At 34.7% G+C, this 24,293-nt stretch overlaps 1 protein-coding gene across 1 annotated transcript; it reads left to right on the top strand.

The window, feature by feature from the left end:
* Positions 1-1,657: 1,657 nt before the first annotated feature.
* On the top strand, positions 1,658-23,658 carry LOC132557047 (TBC1 domain family member 22B-like). Its single transcript, XM_060221512.1, has 12 exons — positions 1,658-1,835; positions 5,651-5,710; positions 7,102-7,313; positions 7,678-7,869; positions 8,238-8,308; positions 8,955-9,083; positions 13,926-13,991; positions 15,019-15,139; positions 16,217-16,399; positions 16,923-17,050; positions 17,452-17,547; positions 17,703-23,658. Exons 1-12 carry the CDS (start codon positions 1,756-1,758, stop codon positions 17,832-17,834), a joined length of 1,470 nt encoding a protein of 489 aa, XP_060077495.1. The 5' UTR covers positions 1,658-1,755; the 3' UTR covers positions 17,835-23,658.
* Positions 23,659-24,293: the final 635 nt, after the last annotated feature.

The following is a 24,293-nucleotide window of genomic DNA, read 5'->3' as shown; positions in this document are numbered from 1 at the left end:
TCCTAGACGTCTCTGCTCACAAAAATGGAAGTTTTTGTTATTTCTTAGAAATCTGTCGATGAATTGTGCTGATTAGGCTCGGAAACCAGTGGAAATGATACTACCTGTTGGTGATCACTGGTCAAAGTACTGTAGATCAAAAAGAACGCTGGTTAATTAAGAGTGTTGTGACTTTGTCGTGTTACAGATAAGGTATTCATAGGGATAACGAAAGGCTTAACCGTAAGCCTTCACAATGACAGTGTAATTAGTACTATACGGGTAAATATGTTCCTAGATCTAAGAATTCTGTCTTATATTATCAATTATGATAAATAATAAACTGTATTCAGTTTTTCCAACTTATATTAATCACTCTTGTTGGCTTGGATGGAGCGCGCGAGGGGTCTTACTGTAGGAGGAAACCGGAGTACCCGGGGAAACCCCACGTGGTCGCGCAGGTGACCGCTTACCGTGGGAATCGAACCCCGGACGGCTAGGTAAAAGGCGAGTGTGTTATCACCGCACCACCCGACTTCCCAATTATGATACTCTCGAAAAAGAAAAGACGGGGAGGATGTGAAACAACTACGACTGACGACTGTTTCTTGTAGAGCACAAAAAATTACAAAAGTTTACAAAATTTTCCGGGTAATAATTTGAGTTCGTCAAACGAAGATAACCACAATAAGCAAATATACTGGACATTCCTAATACATTGTATATAGCAATTGTTTTATGAAATATATATATATATAATTACACTCAGGGTACTCTTTAAGTTTTACTAAAATTTTCAACATTGTATAATACACACAATGTCAGATTTTAAAAACACGCATTTGTTTTTATACTTCAACTTGCACCTGTTGATACAAAAGTAGGGAGGAGAAAAACGTATAGAGGGAGAGAAAGGAGCGAGGGAATAGATTTATTGGTGGTGACGCTGATAAATAAACAAATCACACTATTGTTGAACCAAGTTGGATTTTCGAATATGATTCACTAGTGTACATTTTAAAGGTTGACTTTGAGTTGTTCATCGGACATGCTCTCAAGATAGAGCTGAATCTGAAACCAAGGATCCTGACTTGAATAGAAGTACACAACACACACACACAAGTACACAACACACACACACACACACACACACACACACACACACACACACACACACACACACAGAGAGAGAGAGAGAGAGAGAGAGAGAGAGAGAGAGAGAGAGAGAGAGAGAGAGAGGGAGGGAGAGAGAGAGAGGGAGGGAGAGTTTGGTCATAAAAATCGGTCAATACAGGAGTGTGTATTGAAATCAAATGGAAATATACGTCATCTAGTAAAATTCTTAAGCCATCAATACGATAGCGAAAGTGATCGTAACCCTTGGAGTATCGAGAATGTCAATAACAAATTAGACTTCATTGTTTCAGTCAATCACTATAAAGCAAAACAGTACTTTCTTGACTTTTGAATTTATCCTAACTATGTAATTCTGAAGGTATAACATGCATATAATTTTTTGTTTATGTCAGAAGGTACCTTTAGAACGTGTTACTATCATTGTCGTCTTTTTTTTAATAATTAGTATTTGTTTTTGCTACGACCCCTCAAAAGTTCAACTGACCCAGAATCGAGTAGGAAGTCAGCGTATCGGAAGTGCACGTCACAATTTCGCCATATTGTCAACACTTATTTCCAGCTCATCCCCCAAAATGATATAGACACACTATAATCGCCGTATTATGCTCCCTGGATCCAAGACCGAAGATCTACACAGGCATGTCTCGTCCGAGCAGTTCGTCTGCTAAGGAAGGAAGCAAACCGGGGTTTTGGAAAAAGGGAACCAGTTTCCCAGGGAGGTAAATGACTTGCACAGCAACTGTCAAACGCGTTTACAACCGGCATTCCATATTTGGATCACTAGTATAGCTTCAGGCCGTGCCAAGGACAAATTACCATATCCTCAGTACGCCCACTGTGTGCACATACTTATTAAGATGTTTCTTTGCATAGTTAATGCTGTTGTCAAAATCGCGAAAGTCAAGTCCTACAGTAGTGATTCCCTTTTTTCATAAAATAAGTAATGTCTTGGGATTTTCCATCTATGTTAGCTTTTTTTTACTGGGCCTTAAAGTTATATATGTATTTGAAATGGTAAATTAATAATTATCGCAGTTGATAATTTCTTCAGATTAAGAGGCAACATCAATATTTCCTTTAATCATGAGAGATCAACATGATCGAAATTTAACAAAAGGGAAATTTTGAACTCGATACATCAACTAGAACATGTGAGTAGACACAGAAGGGAAGGGAAAAAAATCATTGTAAGCATTTCATACCATCATATGTTTAGAGATGCTCATTTAGCCTTAGGATTGTCAAAACCTGGAACAGTCTCCTTGAGTATATTACATTGCCAACAATTACTTTTAGAGACTTAAAAATATTAATTCATTTGACTTGCCATAAAGAAATAAAGAGAAGCGACAGTGATTAATATATTAAAAAATATGTTAAGATATGGATATAAAGGCAGAGTATCCACCTGCATATTTAGAACATCCAGTTGTATCCTATTGAATCTTATTGTATCATTTTATCATTGATGATCAAACATATTCTTTCAAAAAACACTTACAGCAATAGTATGACAATGATTGTTCAGAGAAATTAGAACCAGTTGTGACACACAGTGGTTAGAAAGAGCTAGATACAGGTGCCACAAACTAACATTTGTTTTACTAACAAAGAAGGGAAGAGATGATTCATACATATAAGTTGCATTGTTGTAGCTCTGACAATATTATGATTTTATTATATTGTGTTGTCTACCAGCAAGGTAGGGAGAGGTCTGCTATTGATAATGGTATTTTCTGTACGTGCAGTACAACTTCCCCAAACAGATCCTTCTCAAAGCCGAATGAAATTGCAATATATAGAACTACATAGTATTGAAAACCTTCCCAATACTGATCCTTCACAATTCCGAATATCAAACTGATTTTGTGTCCAAAATGATTTGAGATATACTGAAAATCACTTTTGAAAACCGGCCTTATCTGGATGATCTAGACTAGAGTCCCTACCAGTGGTCCATGAAATCAACACCTGTGTTGACAGTTGTAAACTTTACACCCCTGCTACATATACCTGTCACAGGAAGGCTCTGTACACAATACCTTCCCTGATCGGTAAGATTGTAATTAACATAATGAATAGTTATCTCCAATGACAAATTGAAACCATATAAAATGAGTCTATCATTTAACCGAAGCATGAAATTGCTGCAGGTAAAGTGAAAATAAGTACAGATGAAGAATTAGAAAGCGATGAGTAATTGAATGGTTATTTTAACACATACACTGAAATATTAAATGAATGTTGTTCTAGAAGATCAGTTTTTATATTGATCAACAAAAGCATTTTCCTCAAATATATCAATTGGTAAACAAGTCGACCATCTGACCAGGGCTATGTCAGGCTTTATGTAATGGCATGTTACTATCAAAATTGCTGGGCAATGTATAGTTTTCTTTTTTACTGAAGCCATGTATAGAATACAAGTATCACTATTTGTTTTCACTTCTCTGAAATCTTTTCTACTCTATAAAGCTTTTTTCTTTGTATTCAGTTGAATATGTGCAGTGTAAGTGGTGAAACAAACGGAATGGTTAATGATATGTACTGAACGGAATCAGTTCAATTATAGCCCAGTCCAGACCTGTCAAATTTCTTCACTTCTACAAACCAAACTCTCCCTAAACTGACCAAAGCATGGTATATGAAATGTACATTACATTTCTTGTGCAGACTGTAACTTTTAAACTGTTAAAGATATCTTCATGAAAGTTGCTGTACACCTTTATCACTGACTGACAAAGTGCAAGTAAAAGTTTTTAGTTCTTATTCTGGCAAACCCAACCAACTACAAAAGCAGCAAATCACATATTTGCTAATAAGGGGAGATATCATTTGTTTGTTTACTAAAAAAACAGCACAGGTACCTCATAAATCTATGTTTTATTGATTGTGAAGAGGCTCTCATAGTTATCTTGCCTATGCTATTGCCCTTTTTTATACTACCTATATATCTATAGTGTATAGATTTCTGTATATCTGTAGTGTATAGATTTCTGTATATCTGTAGTGTATAGATTTCTTAATATAGAGTCATAATTATGTTAGTTTGTTGTTTAAATTGGTTGAAAGAAATTTTTTGGTTCAAAATTTGCTGTATCATTTCAAGTGTAGTAACAATCAACCATTATTGATGTAACATGTTTGACCTATATTGCAAGCAATTTCCTGTCCACATCCCGACCACCCTGTACAACTATTCATAATACCATATCAATAACAAAGCAATTAATGACATGCCTTCAGCTCTTCATTAAGATAAGATTTCTGGCTTCATATTATAAAAACAAGGTACAGGAAACAAAGTGATATCAGAAATATGAATTTGATTAGATTGTCTTCTCTAGAGCATGTAGTTTGAGACTTGTGTAGTCAAATGACAAATCTAACCTATCATGTTTTGAAGGACTGGTCAGATTTTTATGAAACTTGGTTAGTACACTTGTTACCTTATTCGCCTGCCCAAGTTTGATTAAAAGTGAATGTGGCACATATTTAATTAGGCTACTGTGACCTGATTTGACCTGATTGGCTGATTTCTTTAATAAGCTGCTTTCTACATGGTATCTTTTGAAGGAGTGGTAGGATTTTGACAAAACGTAGTTGGTATAGTTGTTACCTTAATCCCTTGGCCAAGTTAGATTAACAACAAATTCCGCACATATTTAATGAGGCTGCTTTGACGTGATTGGCTGATATATATTCCAGTTTTTCATGTTTATTTTAATTTATATATTTTACAAATGAACATGGGCGGGGGATCTTGATGACTGTCCTTGTTTCAATTTCTATTTTGCTTTTTATTCGGAGTGAAATGCTAGCCCAAATAGACTTAGTGTTAGAACAACACAAACTTCTTCTCATCCATGTTTAGCCTTGGATATTATTTGTCACAAAATGGACCATGTATTGTTTGAACCAGGTAAAGATTGAATATCCTACTGCCAGTCATTGATGATGTGGAGTATATAATGTGTATCTTATTGATATCAGAGTTTTAACTTTTTCCCTCTGTGATGTACAGTTTTATACAAAGCACTTGTGATGGTTATGGTTTTAGATTACACAGATAGAGAGTAGATGATCAGTAATACTTAGGACTTTACCTCAGGTGTATACCTGATAACATCTATAGCTGAAAGCAGACTCACCTGTCAGGTAGACTGCTAGCAGCCTGGAGGCTATTCTGGACAATAGTGACCATATATTTCTACAACACCGACCATTACAACATGTACTCAAAATTGTAACATACAAACAGATTTACTTCCTCCTGTCAGATGTTTGTTGACATATTAGTAGTTTCACTGTAAACATGGTTCCTACAGCAGAGAATTCTAGACCTCTATGAGGGTTATATAAATCATTGGAAGAGATTCAAAAATCTTAATTTTCAATACATTGTGTTATAAATCAATTCTTTTCAGTAACATCTGAGAACAAATTAATTAATTTTTGATAAAATTTATTACCCACTTGTAGTACATGAAAACGATCCAAGTATGAAGTATCTATACAAGTGTCTGTTTTTCAGCATCAAGCCAGTCTATGGAGCTCAGCACCCACCTATGCAACAAGCAGCACTTCCGAGAAGGTAACTGAAGTTTTCTTAGTACTGTATTTTGTTAATTTTTTTCATAAGAAGCCTCTTCCTTTATCCAGAAAAAAGAAAGATGTGAGAATTGAAGAATTAATTGATTTCATTTTTTTATAATACATTCTTTAAATTCAATGTGGGTTTGAACATGTTTATCCATTTAAATGTTGCATGTATTTGAACTTTATATTTCTTGTATAATATACCACCCCCCCCATGAAGACTACCACATTCTCATTTCAACTTCTATGTATAGTTCAGATAATGAAGGAAACCATTAAAACATGTCTCTTTGAGGTTGATACAATTACTTCATTAAACAGCTGTACACATGTAACCTGTTCACATCAAACATATTGTTATATATACCTAATACAGGCAACAGCTGAAGTCTGTGTGTATTGATTTGGTAAATAAGATTTATAGTCAAACTTAAGTGTTTTATACACAAAGCAGTTATTAAAGAAGAGCGGTTGATTGAAGTACAGGTTTACCATATTGATTATACCAATGACTGGCAGTCTAAAGATTGGGATAAACTATTGGTACACTGTAAGACTGATCTTAACATCATGCTGTAAAAACATTTTAAAAAATCATGATTTACAAGTCCTTAGATGAGTCCATTTGTTGGTAGTTTTGAGGGGGCTTCAGTAGCTTAGTCTGTAAAACATTGATCTATGTAACTACAGGTAAATATCCCAAGATACCAGGTATGTGGTTTGATGCTTCCAAACCATTGCAATTTGTGTTTCTCAGGAAGCTGAGAAACAGACTGGTTGTGCTGTCATCATTGTGTGCAATGGCTGAACACTTCATTCTAATTTCTGTTGATGACATGTGATAAGTCTCTCATATGTTATTCAGTGAAGTAGCCACCGCTATTACAAAATTACCCTAGTTGTTCCCTGGACAATAAATCTGGTAAACAAACGGATCCATATTCTTGGTGTAAAATTGAATGTTGGTTGTCTAGTTTTGTTGTATCATATGGATTCTAAATTCATGATCTAAGTACTTTCACTATATTCCAATTGTCTTGATACAAAGATACCACATCAATTCAAACAATTGATTCTTGTAGTACAAATCAGTACTGGTTGTAGGTATAAGATTTTTAAGTACAAATGCCATAAATCAATAATCCTTAAAGTCAGGTTTTGAAAACCTACTAAGGTAGTGAGACTAGGTCCTCATCAATAATACAGAACTAGTGGTTTTCCAGGTGTATCTTAATGAAGTTATCTTTATTCCTGCATCATAGACAAAGATTTGAAAAAATAAAATGGGGGAAAACAGTTCAAAGTCTTATTCTTGTACCCATCATGATATTTCTTTGTTTTGTAGTTAAATAATTCATTAAGAAGTTTATGTATGGATGTTTTCAGTAAAAAAGAAGATAATGGCAAGCTAAAGAGTAACAAAAAAGATGCATTCCATGATTTTGAAAACAAAACATCAGATGCTTGGGATGATGGAGACGATGAACTCCTCGTCATGGCTAATATCCAGATGTCTCTTCGGGATGTTCGCAAAACTGCGGAGGCTGTCATAGACAACCACAGCAAACAAATCAATGCTCAGAATGACAACAAACAAAGTAAATTTCGTTGATTTATGGAATAGATTTACCTCTGTAATATTTAATCAGTACATTTGATGTTCTGATATGTATGGAAAAATCTTGTTAATGTTAAAAATTTGTGCTTTAAACATATTTATAGGGTTGAGTAATGACCATGTAATATTTGTGATCTCAAATAAAGGTAAAGGTCATGGACCTGTCATTTAAGTATTGGATTGATCACTTAAACAACTGTACTCATAGACCAAACATTATAATTGGTCAGTTGGTCAGAGATGAGAGTTTGATGAGTTATCACGATGGAAGAGTGAGCGATGGCTTATAGTACCGGAAAGTAAAATGTGAAATGTATATGTGTTGTCTTTGTATTATTCACCAGGTCATGTGACTGCCATTCCATCAGCCACCTCTTCACAAGGAGCAGGTCCTGGAGTAGGAATGAGACTAAACACTGGATGGCAAGCTCCCAAGACGACAGCCATCAGACCAACACAAAAAAAAGTGCCAGACCGCCAAGTCATCAAACTGGAAAAGTTCAAAAGTGCCATGGCTGCACAGAACACAGATCTAGGTATATCTTCAGTATACTACAAGTGTCATGTGTTCTTTCTAACATCAAGTTATGCATTACACTGTAGTTGTGCATTACAGGGGTATGATACTTTTTGATATGAAGAAAACATTTAAGATGTTGGTACATTTATCTATTGATAAGTAGTTTAGAATACAATATTATAAATTATTTGAGAAACAGGTGTATAAAATAAACATTGTTTTGATTTCTCTTGAAAGTTTTATTATTTTTTGAAAGAAAGAATCTGTTTTACTTGATCATCACAATAAAGTCTCTTGTGTATGTGTTATAAATATTCCACGTTGTGGTCCCACTCATTAAGCAAGATTTATTTTAATGCTGGAATATTTTTCACCTTGTTACAGATGAACTCAGAAAACTAAGCTGGTCAGGAATTCCAAAAGCTGTCCGTCCTACTGCCTGGAAAATCCTCTCCGTATGTAGATGATAAATATAAGGTTTTTAATGTGTTAAGGTATTTAATATTGGGCATAGTATTGGTATTCTAATCTTTTTTTTTTTCAAAATCAATCATGTTACTATGGTAACCAATAATTAAAAATCATAGAATCTGGTATCCTATGGTATTTTCTCTTGTGTTATATTGTGAGTTTTCATCTCTTAAACTAAGTGTAAATAGAGACACTGGAAGATAAAAAAATAGGCATTGTAAATAACCTTAAGATGAATTGTTTAAAAATACCATTAAACTCCTTGATATAGTTACTATGACTACAGTGATGTAGTAAATAATCATATTCTGGAATACATGTAGAAATAACAGGATTATACCAGATGAACATTATAAAATATCGGGTAGAATCTTCTTATGCAATATTTTACCCTCTCCTCACTTTTCTTTTTCTTCCAAGAATGCAAACACTTATGTGCCAGCACGATGTTACCAAAAGCTCTCTCCCTGCTTTTGGACATTTTTTTTTTGTCACTGGGGAAGGAGGGCTTATCTGTGGTAAAGAGGGTAAGAACAGTTGTTAAAACTTCAGAGCAAAGATTTTACTTAGCTGTTTTTGTCTCTAAATGGATTCCTTTTCTGATGACTGTCTGTCTTTGTATTGATGTAGGGTTACCTTCCTGCCAGTCTGGACCGGCGAGAACCTACTCTACTGAGGAAGAGGAATGAGTACTTTGGCTTTATAGAGCAGTACTATGACACTCGCCACCAGGAAATGCACCAGGAAACCTTCAGACAAGTAAGAGACCTTATAGTGTCAAAATGGGAGATTTGGTAAGGGATTAAATACCAGTCAAAATGGGAGACCTGGTAAGGGACTAAATACCAGTCAAAATGGGAGATTTGGTAAGGGATTAAATACCAGTCAAAATGGGAGACCTGGTAAGGGACTAAATACCAGTCAAAATGGGAGATTTGGTAAGGGATTAAATACCAGTCAAAATGGGAGACCTGGTAAGGGACTAAATACCAGTCAAAATGGGAGACCTGGTAGGGGACTAAACACCAGTTAAAATGAGGGACTTACTAGGGGACTAAATATCAGTCAAAATGGGAGACCTAGTAGGGGACTAAATAAGAGTCAAAAGGGGAGACCTTTTAGGGACTAAATAAGAGTCAAGATGGGAGACCTGGTAGGGACTAAATAAGAGTCAAAATGGGAGACCTGGTAGGGACTAAACACCTGTCAAAATTGGAGACCTGGTAGGGACTAAACACCTGTCAATATGGAAGACCTGGTAGGGGACTAAACACCAGTCAAAATGAGAGATCTGGTAAGGGACTAAATAAGAGTCAAAATGAGAGACCTGGTAAGGGACTAAATAAGAGTCAAAATGAGAGACCTTTTAGGGACTAAATAAGAGTTAAAATGGGAGACCTGGTAGGGATTAAATAAGAGTCAAAATGGGAGACCTTGTAGGAACTAAACACCAGTCAAAATGAGAGACCTGGTAAGGGACTAAATAAGAGTCAAAATGAGAGACCTTTTAGGGACTAAATAAGAGTTAAAATGGGAGACCTGGTAAGGATTAAATAAGAGTCAAAATGGGAGACCTTGTAGGAACTAAACACCAGTCAAAATGAGAGACCTGGTAAGGGACTAAATAAGAGTCAAAATGAGAGACCTGGTAGGGATTAAATAAGAGTCAAAATGGGAGACCTGGCAGGGATTAAATAAGAGTCAAAATGGGAGACGTTGTAGGGACTAAACACCAGTCAAAATGAGAGACCTGGTAGTGACTAAATAAGAGTCAAAATGAGAGACCTGGTAGGGATTAAATAAGAGTCAAAATGAGAGACCTGGTAAGGGACTAAACACCAGTCAAAATGAGAGACCTGGTAAGGGACTAAATAAGAGTCAAAATGAGAGACCTGGTAAGGATTAAATAAGAGTCAAAATGGGAGACCTGGTAAGGATTAAATAAGAGTCAAAATGGGAGACCTGGTAGGGATTAAATAAGAGTCAAAATTGGAGACCTGGTAGGGACTAAACACCAGTCAAAATTGGAGACCTTGTAGGGGACTAAACACCAGTCAAAATAAGAGACATGAAAGGGGACCCAATGGAATGTATAGACACACTGGTTCAGGGAAGGGAAATAAATGTAATTGTGGTGTGTGTGTGTGTTAGATTCAAAGGCTAAAATGTCAAGGAAGATGTATCAGCAAAATGTGTGGAAGTAAAAACCACTGAAACATACTGAACTGTCATACATGAACTGCTCAATATTTCTTTCAGTTTATTTCATTTTAATGCATTGAAATTTATATTTTAATATAAAAGCATGTTTGTTAACTTTTTGCAGATTCTTATTTTGAAGGTTTCAGAGGATTATCATAGGTGTAGGAATATGAAAGCATTTGTCTTTTCAATAAGCCCATAGCAAGTAATGAGCCCATCCATGTTTGTATGGCTGTAAAAATTACAATTAAAATTATTGACCTACTACAAGAATAAATACGGTTGAGAATGTGAATCTGATGTGAAATGTTACACAATGTTACAGAAATATACTGCAGCATCCTCACTAACTGAAGTTCTTCTCATTCCAGTTATATCTTTGCACCTGATGTAATCAGTTGTCTTGCTTTATCAACCAGCTTTTCCACCAACAACAAGTAGCTATCATAGCCAATTCTTTTAATCCATTGCTTTATAACTGTGTCTATTGCACAATTGGATCAAATCTTTTACCACTGTGATTTATTTTGATAATTTTTCATGTTGTATTTATTTTATTGACATTCAGCACTGACCTCTAGTCTTTTACTTGTCGTGATCTTTAGTTTGATTGGTCCTTGATTTCAGTTTCATCAAGGAATCCCATTCCATCCTTGCCCATAAAATTACCGTTATTCTCCTTTATTTCTGATCTGATAGGTCAGAAGGCTAAACTCTTTCATTAATCCTATGCCATTGTTTACTCTCGACTATGGCGTTATGTTCACACAACATATATGTGGGTAGGTATATGGTTCCTTGTGTAGTTAGGAATGTGACACAATCTTATTTATATCCTTACAGGGGCTAGGACTTGGTACTGTAAGTAGATCTGTCATATTCAGTGCTATTAATTATTTACCCTATCATTGTTATATAGCAGGACTGCAGCAAAACAAAAATAAAAAAATTCAAAAGGTACCCCTCTATTAAAAAAAGAATGAGAACTCAATGAAAATTATTTTACAAATATCTGGTTTTTTAAAAGAGAGAAAATTTTGGTGATGTCATTTTCCATAGAGCGAAGTAGGGATGGCCATTTTGTAATCAATGTAAAGTAATTAATGTAATTCATGATATTGATTTTATAGTTGGTATCCATTAATAATGACCGAGTTCAAGTCCCTCTGATTGAGAAACCTGTACATGTAATTGTTATTTATTTGCCGCCAGCAATAATTTTGAAATCAAACTTGATTTGATACAAAGTAAACAAAATATATGTACAAGAAAGTTTGTCCAAACCATGAGTGGTTTATCAAGACTAGTATCATAACCAGCATTCTTTGTTTACGTACAAAACGATCACTTTCACTTCATATCTCTTCTTTATAAACAACTTCATGCAGTTTTCATTTGTTTTGTATTACTTTGATCTCTCTCTAACGATGCTACTCTATCACTCAGTTATCATCTCTCTGACCTGGATACTAATGAATTAATAGTTCAATTGCTCTCTTTATGAGTTATGAGTTACCTCCCCTCCATCATGTTCCCTTGAAGAGCACAGTTACATGCATTAATGCTTTAAGGTTTTTTTCCCTAATTCACAAGTTCACTAACCAATAGTCAGAGCAGGTAGGAGCTGCTTGGAAATTAACACATACTGCTTATTTTCATTGTCACATTACGTGTATTAGAAGGAGAAGGAAGCTTTTATTTTGGTATTTAAACCCAGCACATTGTATGTGATCAGAGTTCAAGCACTATTCCGACCACACTATGACATTGTAAGTGTATAGATGTCATTGACAGTAAAGTGAAATGCTTTAAGTACTGATAATCATATTCATTTTATGTTTTATAAGTTACATTTGTCTACATGGTACCAAATAGTTTTGAAGTCTAATACATTTTAATACTGCTACAAAAGTTTAGTGCTCTTACATATTCAAAACAGATTCCTGGTACGCAAATTGTGCAATCAACATGGATGTGATAGTGTACTATGACAGCACTGAGTATTTCCTTCCTCTAAATATAAGGAAATCAGAAATCAGGATTGCCTTCAGTAATAATACTGTATGTCTGTCTGTACATCCAAGGGCTGCCATCAATGTACAAAAATTATCTGAGAATTCCAGGCATGGTTGGGATTAATTTACTTTACTTTTTTTCAGTCCATTACGTAGAACATCATAAAGACCAGCGAAGATTGAACAGCGAATGACATACAGATATTGTTTGCTTGGGACATTGTAATTTCTGAAAATTTTAATCTGTTCATTTATCTTACAACCTCTTGGTTTCAGATTCACATTGATATACCAAGAATGAGTCCATTAATTCCTTTATTTCAACAAAAAATAGTTCAGGAAGTGAGTAGGCTGTCGTGTTATCTGATAGATAATGTCCACATCACTGTGCCTTCACTGTTGGATGTTGTCAAGTTATTGGTGTTTGCTTGCTTTGTCAAACTGTGCTAAGGCTATTGTAAAGGATCTCGTAATATACTATGAAGTTTGTTATTTCTGAAGATTCAATTTTATGCTATTTTTACGTATTGAATCAAGTTGGCAAAATTTGCTACCTTTAAGATTAAGGTTAATGGAGAAAAGTATTATTTCCAGACTTTTATGAAAAATATATCCATGAAGCTTTTAGTAAAACTGAAAAATTGGGGAAAAAAATAACAAAATAAAACAAAACAAAAAATAAAAGAAACCCACCTATGCAGCATTCAGAAATCTAAACAATTTGATTTATTAGATTATGAGATGGATATGATATTTGGTCTATGACTTTTAAGATGTTAAGATGATGTAGGATAAAGAGGTATTTTGATTACTGGTGGGTTCCATTACAATTACCATTGTATGTTTGATAATGCAAACTTTCTACTACTTGCATGGTATACAGATTCATATCTGCAGCGCATATTGGTATATATTGCTAGCTCACTTTGTCTGTTTACATATGACATTATGTGTACTTCACCAGAAATTCTGTTCAGTGTGATTGCATGGATATCAGATAGATTCTTTACCAAATAACAATGCAGTTTAAGTATTAATCACTTAAACCAACATATAAAATAATAACATTGTAGTTGATTGGTGAGAATGGTGTTATCATGTGATTTTCACGAACAAATTCCTGGTGGCTTATGTGGGTGTATTGGCTTTTAGTCTTTTGAGTGGCAGATATGTATGGATCATGCTTTGGTTTAAATGGTAGTTTTAATTTGTTTGTGGTCAAAATCTGGGTTAATGAAATGCTTAAGATGTGACAACAGATCTTGGTTAAGTTGAAGCTTAATTTTGTTGTCTTCATCTTTGGCAAGCTAGTGCTTTGACTTGACCCACAAATTCATGGTGTAATTTTAAAAACATGATGAAAAATTCAATGCTTGTTTTACAGATTCTTAAAGATATTCCAAGAATGACATCACTTGCTCACTTGTTTCAACAGAAGGTTGTTCAAGAAGTAAGTATGCAACCGTATGGAATGGTTGCTATCGGGATATGTTAATGAAAATTGTATGCATTAAAAACTAATACGGAAATGAAATTGATTCCTGCAATTAACTTTCTAGCTGCTTGGACATTTACATATCCTTTCAGCTTTAGAGATTTAGAACTCCCAGACATCTTAATCAACCTGATAATTAGCTCTAATCACTTGATGCCGGTTTTGGAGGTTTAGAACACCCGGGAATCATAATCCTCTGTTTAATTGATGACTTTAAATGCTGTCGCATGTTAGAGACTTGTAAGGATAGTTCATAGAAGTTCTAGAGAATGAAGGTCAAATTAACAGACATGTTACCGCGGTGATAGACTTTAGTTACCTATTCTATAAACATTTTCTCACAAGATCTTCACAAGCATGGGATGGCTATATGTAGACTGAACAAAAGATTTTCTAAAGAAAAATGGATAAAAGACAGATATAGAAAAAAATGACTTGTTTTAAGTGATTGAAGCATGAAATGGGTAGTATGTTTTGTGTTGCATGTAGTCTTTGGTATGACTGGGTTTATGGTGCTTCTTATTTGCTGTGTTTTCAGTTTTACAACTTCATATGAATTCAGCTGTGGTTGAACATGTCTGCCTGCTTCTATGAAATTTTAATAAATTGTAAAAAAAAATTTCCCCATGTTCTTGAATTCATTTATATGATTTTCATGGAGTGAAATGATGGAGAATAAAAGAAGAATTTTCTGTAAATAATGCAGGAATGATACTAGAAATACCATTCTGCTTTCTTAAGGGGAAAACAAAATCAGTTGTCAGAAAAATCTTATGTACCTATGAAAAAGTATCCAGAAGGAAAATTAAAAAAGATACACAGGCGTGTAACAGATATCAGACTTTTATAAAGATTTATTTACAAAATAATTCTTTTGGTTTCTAATTGATCAAATGTAATGTTATTTACGATAAATTACATGTTAAGGTTGTCATTTTCAATATGTTATATGATTTATGTATTAAACACTTGTTTTGTGTAGATTTTTGAAAGGATTTTGTACATCTGGGCAATTCGCCACCCTGCCAGTGGATACGTCCAGGGAATCAACGATCTGGTTACACCGTTCTTTGTGGTTTTCTTGTCTGAGTACATTGAAAATGGTGAGAAAATATTCTACAAATGCCATTTAGATTGAAAATTGAAATCATGTGATCAGGATATAGCAGTGTTAACACAACCTGAAAAAATGTTTATGAACATACCATTGTTGGTATTATACAGACGACATGTAAGTTCCACTGAAGCAGTAGTTTGGTTCTACATGTACAAAGTTTCTATCCAGTTTTCAATTATGATGTAAATATTGTACTGTGACAATTGTTTCCAATACCTAAGTTCTAAGACCAGGATTTTTTTCTCACAGATTTTGGATTGGTCATTTTTGCCTCATTTTGAGAAACAATTGGGTGAATTGAAAATGAAATTTTCAGGAGTAAATTGCAAATTTTTGGAATTTGGCTTCATTATGAAATAGTTGTAACTAGGAACGGAACCCATTTTCTGCTCCAAAAGGCCCTCAAATAACCCTTGATTTTTTTCTTTCATTATCCTACAAGTATTATACCATGATCAATTATCAACATTCCTTGCTGTCATCTAAATACTGACGACCAAAACATGTCGGTTACTAGCACTGTAGACAAAAGAACAAATTTATTGGAATCTTATCAGGAGTAGTGTTTCTTCTTTTCTTCTTAGTCAAATGAAATTTTATGCTAATATGTACCAGCATGTCTGAAATCGGAGTATAAAAAGTCACAAGGGAGATCACTCATCTTTGGCTCCAAAAAGTATGGAAGTCAAGATTGATTTAATAATTCTGTAGGATTTGACATTTCAATTGTCACAGTTGCACTGATTGTAGACAATAGTCCTAACGATGTTACCTAATGTGTCCACCCCATCCCTGTCCTGTCTCATCCCGCTCTGAATTGATGTCACGTCCTGAGAATCTCACAACAGAAACAGATTTGGTACATATTTATTTCTTAGTATTGTGTCATCAAGCTATACACCTTATCATACTAAAATGGTCATTGGTCAAGGAGATAGGTCAAAGGTCACATCTGACAAAATGACATCTTCAGCAAATTCATCAAAAAATATACTTATACATATCCTAATTAAGAGAGTTTCCCAATTTTTACGTGGCCTCATGATCACGTTGTCTGCTGTAGATGTAGAATCCGAGAACTGTGACTTACAGGAACTTCCGCAGGAAACGCTACGCATCATTGAGGCTGATAGTTACTGGTGTACGTCACGTCTGCTGGATGGTATCCAAGACAACTACACATTTGCACAGCCGGGTATACAGATGAAAGTCAATGCCCTCAAGGAGCTGGTCAAAAGAATTGATGGTAAGACATATGTTTTGAGTTATAGAATTCCATAGTGTCTTATTCAAAATCAAATTGACTTTTGATATTATAAGAAGTGTTTGGAGGCCCAGAAATCAGCCTCAACTTAATGATCAGATGTTTTTGACATCATCTGTATTAATTCAAGTGTCATCTTCCTGTGTTTTGTGTGCTTCAAATTGAGTAAAAATTTACATAGAATTGTTTTTCATGCCATGTTCATGATGTCTCCTGGTCATTTAGGGATATTGTTGTTACCTATTGCCAGCTTCTTATGCAAATGATGTCCTCAAAGATAATTCAAGAAAGCTGAAACAGACATGTCTGTACTTTACCCCACTTGCTCTGGATGGCATGTCACATGCCTCCGACAGGTTGACCAGTGAGGTATCCATTGGCTTTGACTAGGAGACTCCACCTCAGAATGATGTTAAGTAGTAATGGGCCAATAGACCTAACAAAAATCCCCATACTCCCACTGTGTCTGTATATTAAATACATTGTAATCGTTTCTCTACATCAGTTCCATTACATAAACACTTGGAGGAACAGAATGTGGAATACCTTCAGTTCTCTTTCCGGTGGATGAATAATTTACTGATGCGAGAAATACCACTTAGGTGTACAGTCAGACTCTGGGACACATACTTGGTAAGTGGAATTAGAAACAATGTCGAACAGATTTTGATTTTTAAAAGTTGCTCTGTGTTAGAGAGTCTTTTTTCAACAGATAAAAATTTAAGTTTGCTAACCTGTTCAGTAAAGAAATTATTAGCTTGTCTTTTCAAAGAAGACATTTCTGTCTTGTAAAAAGACTGCAAGGTATACAAATGAGGTGATGGGCTTCTTAATGGACACTTAAACAGCATTTATTTATATTTTTATGGATCTATGTTATATAAAAGTGGTCTTGTTACCAGACATTGGCTTTATAGGCTTAAAGCAGTAAGAATTAGTTAATTATCCAACCTTTTGGGTGACAGTATATCAGATGTTCTGTGAATGCAGCTACCCTACTAACTGACTATGTTTGAATTTTTATGTGTTGACAGTGTGAACCCAATGGTTTTGCTGACTTTCATCTCTACATGTGTGCAGCATTCCTAGTGAGGTTTTCTAAAGATATACAACGGGAACGTGATTTTCAGGTAGGAAGACCATGTTGATGTATTCAGTCATTCCTGCTGTCCATCCGTCTGTCTGTCAGTCTGTCCCAACAGATGTGTCCATTGTCACAACCTATCAAATGTCTGATAGATTTCATGAAAACTGAATGACTGATGATGTGCTTTTTGTTTTACAGGGAATTCTCATGTTTCTACAGAACCTACCCACACATCATTGGAACAACGAAGAAATTGGTGAACTTTTAGCAGAAGCATTCAAACTCAAGTACATGTTCGCTGATGCACCGAATCACTTGGACAAGAAATAACGTATAGAGATAGATTAGTATTGAGTTTAATTGGACATTGTTGTGTGTGTCTCTCATCTGAACATCTGTACGGTTGTGTGCATATATGTAAAAGGTGCCAAATAGTGAACAGTTGACCTGTCTGAAAGGTCATGTTACGGTTGATATCACAATCACCATCAATATCTGCAAATGTTATTGAATGATAATCATTGTATGTGTGACCTTTGACCTGATTAATTTAGTCAAAGTAGTTTAGAAACATTTTAATGGAAAAGACTAGCACCACATTTGCTGTGTGTTCAGTGATACCATGTGTGTCTTTTTACAAATTAGGGCAAAAATTCCATATGATATACAAATGCAAGGGTTTGTTATCACTGGAACCACAGGTGTCAACTCAGGTCAAGCCAACATTTGGTGAATGATAATGAGAGATACAGGTTTTATCAAAGAGGGAGAGAGTTATCAGTGATACAGATGATTTTCAGTAAGAGAAAATATTAAGAGTGAGAGAGAATGGGTTAAGGGCCAGTGAATGATACCATAATATTAGTGAGACAAAATGTTTTGAGAGAGATCGGTGAATGTAACCATGGTAGCAATCATTAAATGTAATAGCGAGAGAAAATTTTTTTTTTCACTGAAAGGAAATCTTTCATTGGTGAGAAAAAGAGTGCTGAAACAAATAACACTTACCTGTAGCAATGTGCGGCATGTGATAGAGATATGGACAGATGGTACCAGTGGAAAGTGACAAGTCTTCATGGTGTACCAGGTGTTGTCAGAGATACCAAATAATGTCATCGAGTTGGAAACATGAAACAAGTCTGAGGCAGCTTTTATGTAACCCAGTTCAGATGGCACAGAATTTTTTCATGATAACCAAACATATCTGTACCGGAAGTGTTGCAGATAAAGTTCCAAATGTGCAGTTTCGGAATATCCTGTCAAACATAAAACAGTGAATCATTGATATGATATTTTCCATTTTAATCTGAACTGAAATATCATATCACTTCCAGAAATAGATGTGTAATACGACCATGTTTTAAGCAGAAATTCTGAAAACTGATAAAAATTTGTCAATTAGTTTCAGACAGATATGGCTGACCCCCTCAAACTGCATGTGCCGAATTATTGTGCAGACCATTCTTGGTCCCTATCTGTTCCTGGTGTTTCACTTGCAAGCTCAGTCAGTCCAACTGTTTCAACTGCAAAAGCATTCTGAGCAAGAATGCACAAGTTAAAGAGGTGACAACTTGTATTACAATGTGGTCTTAAACAATACATTGTTTGAGATGATGCAGTGCATTGCTCTTGATATCATTTATCATAGAAAAAATGGGATATAAAGCAGTTACATGAACAGTAATGTCAGCATTCAATGAAAACAAACAATTTTTTGTATAAAAATACTGTGTATAGTATGTATATGTTTGTTTTTGACTGTTAAAGACCTCATCTTAAAAATAATCCTAACCCTTCTTATTATCACCTCTGAAATGCTTGGTTAGTGAAGACAATTAACAAACTTTCTTTACATTGTCTGTGTGAAAAACGAAACTTGCACCTACCTGCTAGATTTTTTGTTTTTTATTTAAAATTAAGATGTTAAATTCAGCAATAGTATGCTAAATTTGTAATGGATTCATTTTCTTTCAGTAACTTCTTAAACTTTCTATGTCAAACTGGGTTCATTTTAACTGTTTCTGTATTTCAAGTTAATATTTTTCACTCATGAAATAATTTTTAGTATTTTTAGTCCTTAAGGCAATAGATGGAAAAAAAGTCTCAACTATCAGTTAAAAGACAAGTCAGTTTTTGTTTGCTGTGTTAAATTACCTGATGAAAGAAAATATTGCAGACAGTATGTATGTTATGTAAAGCAAACAGAAGATATATCTTGTAAAAATAAAAGATTGCTTTAAATAATATGATATGAACAGAAAAGTGACATTAATCAACATGACATTAAGAGGAATCCAGAGTTTTACACATTTTGTTGGTAAGTCTGTTGTTATGGACAACACCTTGAATGTTATAGATGATACCATATATTACATTTGTACTATTGGTATTGTATAATAACATTGATTACTCTTATATAACATTGTGTTATATATAACAGCTTTATCACAGATTTGGTATAGATCATTTCTCCCTGTTTTGTGATGTGTTAAAAGATATCAGTTATAGTTAATCATATCTATGAAATAGCCATTGTGTTTTTGAAATGTACCTCTCTCTTTAACAGGATAATTTAATTATGAACATTTATGAGTACAACACATGGAAAAAGTAGATATAAATCAAATTATTTTATCACAATTGATCTGTTATGTCATATCATGGCAAAGTCATATGTATTGTAAGATACATATGTAATAATACTATTGTGACGTCATAAGTAAGTCACATGTTGATGATGTCATATGATTGTCTTGGTTGTGTTAAACGTACCCTCCAAGTCAGAATAAGATGAATTATTAAAAAAATTTAAGACATAGGACAAATTTAATCTTGCAAAAGTGTCATGGTGATTTTGGTTTATATTGACACCTGTGTGAGGAGAACTGCTAGATAAATTGGTATAGAACTTGTCAAAAGGCTTGTGACATATATAATCATTGATAAATGCCATACTGACGTGATTTTCAGATCCCATACATCTGTTTGGAAAAGTTTTCTTCCTTGAGAAAATGGTGTTTTATGTTGCATGTCGCATTCCAAGTGTACTCTCTCTTTTCAGTGAATGTTTTTCCCCCCTCTCTCTCATGGTTCCATAATGATTGTCACAATTCAAGAAGTCAAGAACTATGTGTTATGTCCAGGTCACACTACATGTAGCATGATTTACACAACTCCAAAATAAGTGAAATTTCTCATCAAAGGGGATGAAGTTATAACACATGGCTCATATAAATATGTTTTTCTTTATGAAGTAAGAGCTGGTTTGAGTGTATAAAAAAAATCTTGAACATTAACAGCAAAACTTGTTGCAAAAGTGCTAGAATTTTGTTCTGAACTAAAGTTGATACTCTAAGCCGTTGATAATCATTATAGGTTTTAGAGGCCCTTTTGCAGCTGTAGAGGCGAAATGTACCATATCATGATATGATGGTGATTAGTGCTGGTTACTAATCATTGTTCTTTCGTTTTACATTAAAGTCAGTACTCGGCAGATTTATTTGAAATGTGAACTTGATGTCTTGTCAGCTCATTTATTTACTGGAGTATTTTATTTGATGCAGAAATAAAAAGCCATAGTCAGAAACCCTTGGATACTCTGAAATTGTAAATATGAAGTATTAGAAGTAAAATACTCAGAAAATACATATATAACGACTGTACATACATTTTTAACCAATCATAGTCAAGTCCTCAAGTTTCTGTTGATCAGAGATGTCTGGAAATACTTTGAATAGATTTTCTTTGAAGAAGATATATACATGTTTACCCTGCATATGTGAAGGGGTGTGTCTCTCCTGATACTAATCATCTTCTCCATAAAACACATACAAAATTCTCATACAAATACAGACATTGTGTAAATCCCAAAGAAATTTTTGAATTAAATCCTTTTGATTACATAATTTCAGATTAGAAAGCAAATGTTTAAGGTTTTACATGTTGAGGAACAAGCCCACATGAGGACCACGACATAAAATCTACATTGATTTATGATGTTTGGATCAGTTGAGGAGCAGTCTTGCCCATGTGATAAGATTATTTTATGTGAGACTTGATATTGATTAATTCGTTTTTATGTTTTTTGAATTGGTGTTCACCATTTTCATTGAACTTTTCTGCAAGTGCTCACTTGGATTCTACTTTGTAAGTGCTAATCTTCATTAAGATAGCTGAAGGAAAATTCTGCATTTATTTTTAATTGGAAGTAAAAAGAAAAGAAAAAAAAACAAAGATACTATTGCATGAATGGTAAAATTATGCAAATCACACAGAGTTTCTGACTGAAAGATATATGTTGTAGGAGACTATGATCATGCTACCAGTCTGTGGTAAAATCATGTTGTTTCATGGTAGAATTACAAGTCAGTAGAGAATAGGAGCATTCTGCAGTCTGTAATTGGTAGAATGTTGCCTTACTACAGTAGAATTATCAGTCATCAGGGGCGACTAGGATCAGTCTGCAGTCTGTAATTGGTAGAATGTTGCTTTACTGCAGTAGAATTATCAGTCATCAGGGGCGACTAGGATCAGTCTGCAGTCTGTAATTGGTAGAATGTTGCCTTACTACAGTAGAATTATCAGTCATCAGGGGCGACTAGGATCAGTCTGTAGTCTGTAATTGGTAGAATGTTGCCTTACTGCAGTATAATTATCAGTCATCAGGGGTGACTAGGATCAGTCTGTAGTCTGTAATTGGTAGAATGTTGCCTTACTGCAGTAGAATTATCAGTCATCAAGGGCGACTAGGATCAGTCTGTAGTCTGTAATTGGTAGAATGTTGCCTTACTACAGTAGAATTATCAGTCATCAGGGGCGACTAGGATCAGTCTGTAGTCTGTAATTGGTAGAATATTGCTTTACTACAGTAGAATTATCAGTCATCAGGGGCGACTAGGATCAGTCTGTAGTCTGTAATTGGTAGAATATTGCTTTACTGCAGTATAATTATCAGTCATCAGGGGCGACTAGGATCAGTCTGTAGTCTGTAATTGGTAGAATATTGCCTTACTGCAGTAGAATTATCAGTCATCAGGGGCAACAAGGGTCAGTGTGAGTCTGTAATTGGTAGAATGTTGCCTTACTGCAGTATAATTATCAGTCATCAGGGGCGACTAGGATCAGTCTGTAGTCTGTAATTGGTAGAATGTTGCCTTACTGCAGTATAATTATCAGTCATCAGGGGTGACTAGGATCATTCTGCAGTCTGTAATTGGTAGAATGTTGCCTTACTGCAGTAGAATTATCAGTCATCAGGGGCAACAAGGGTCAGTGTGAGTCTGTAATTGGTAGAATTTTCTGCAGTAGAATTACCAGTCATTAGGGGCGACTAGGGTCAGTGTGCAGTCTGTAATTGGTTGAATTTTCTGCAGTAGAATTACCAGCCATCAGGGGCGACTAGGGTCAGTGTGCAGTCTGTAACTAGTAGAATGATGCTGTTTAGTAGTAGAATTGCCAGTCATTTCGGGATGCTAGGTTCAGTCTGTAATTGGTAGAATGATGCTTTTCTGCAGTGGAAATACCAGTCCATCAGGGAAAGCTAGGATATTGCTGCCTTTTCATAACAGAATGCTGATTTTCTGCATTAGAAATACCAGTCCATCGAGAGAATGCAAGGATATTGGTGCCTTTCGATAGCAGAATGTTGCCTTTCTGTGGTAGTATGTGAATGAGATGTAGAATGTACAAGTGTACAATTATAATGTACAAAGTCACTGCATATAGCATGCCATTGTCACCATTCTGTCAATACAACTCACATCAATGTATGTCACAGTATCTTATGAATGTTATGGAGTCAACTTGTTCAGGGGTGCCTACTTCAATGTTATTTTCTAGGCTGTCCCTTTATATAATATTTTATGTTGGTAGCCTGGTTTAAATTAACATTCTGTCTTATCTTAGTCATCTATAGCACAATGTTGGTACATGGACTTCAGTGTACCCGACTATAATTACCTGGTATGTGTAGATTTAAATGTTACTGAAATATGTTTTCTTGTTAAAAATATTGATGAAAGCAATGGTCAGTCTAAAAAGAAGCCACTGATGCATTCAATTGATGATTTTATTTTCATTTACAAATTTTATTTTCACTCATCCTTCATTTTGTTATGTCATATTTATTCAATGAATGAATAAACCATGAATTTTTTATTGACAAGATTTTTTCATTGTTTTCATCATGGTCAGAGTGCCCTGCTATTCTGATTGAAGAAATTTCTAAACTCATTGCTGCTGCCCTTGTCTTTGATTGATTTATATTCACACTTTCAGTCTCTTTAATTAACCAATGTTGACTGTAGAGATAATAGTTTGTGTAAAAGAATTTAAAACAGTTGTTTACAGCAGTATCCCCAATCTCTGGACAATTTCTGTTATACATATAACCTTGGTAAATACTAGCTGAAATACAGTTTGACTAGAGAAAACTTCTCTTTGGCTAGATTAGTTGAGTTTAAGACTATAAATAAACCAGATGTCCTTATTTGGTACAATCTCAAGTGGAGGCTTTGAAATATAAACGACCTCTGTGACATGAATGTACAACTACTATTAGGATATAATTCATTCCTAAAACTAGATTCCTGACTTTGCTGCCTACATTTGGCAACTACAGCAAATGAAGACATAAATGCAGTCAAAAAAGCATAAGCAAAAGGCCTGTTCAGACATATTTGTGAATACATGATTTTGTGTACACTAAATTAGAAATCATTTGAAATATACGGATGAAGTATCAGAGACCTGGACTCTTCAAGACTCTGATATTGATAACCGATAGCAACA

Source organism: Ylistrum balloti, unplaced genomic scaffold, assembly GCF_031769215.1.
Source record: "Ylistrum balloti isolate Yb309-2 unplaced genomic scaffold, AGI_CSIRO_Ybal_v1 Utg370618, whole genome shotgun sequence".
NCBI lineage: Eukaryota > Metazoa > Mollusca > Bivalvia > Pectinida > Pectinidae > Ylistrum > Ylistrum balloti.
Note: the sequence above shows the minus strand (reverse complement) of the source record. Positions and strands in the feature narration are given on the sequence as shown.

Coding starts and splice junctions, on each gene's coding strand:
- LOC132557047 (XM_060221512.1), top strand. CDS start 1,756: ATGTCTCGTCCGAGCAGTTCGTCTGCTAAGGAAGGAAGCAAACCGGGG. Junction 7,870..8,237: donor TGCACAGAACACAGATCTAG/GTATATCTTCAG, acceptor ACCTTGTTACAG/ATGAACTCAGAAAACTAAGC. Junction 17,051..17,451: donor GACTCTGGGACACATACTTG/GTAAGTGGAATT, acceptor ATGTGTTGACAG/TGTGAACCCAATGGTTTTGC.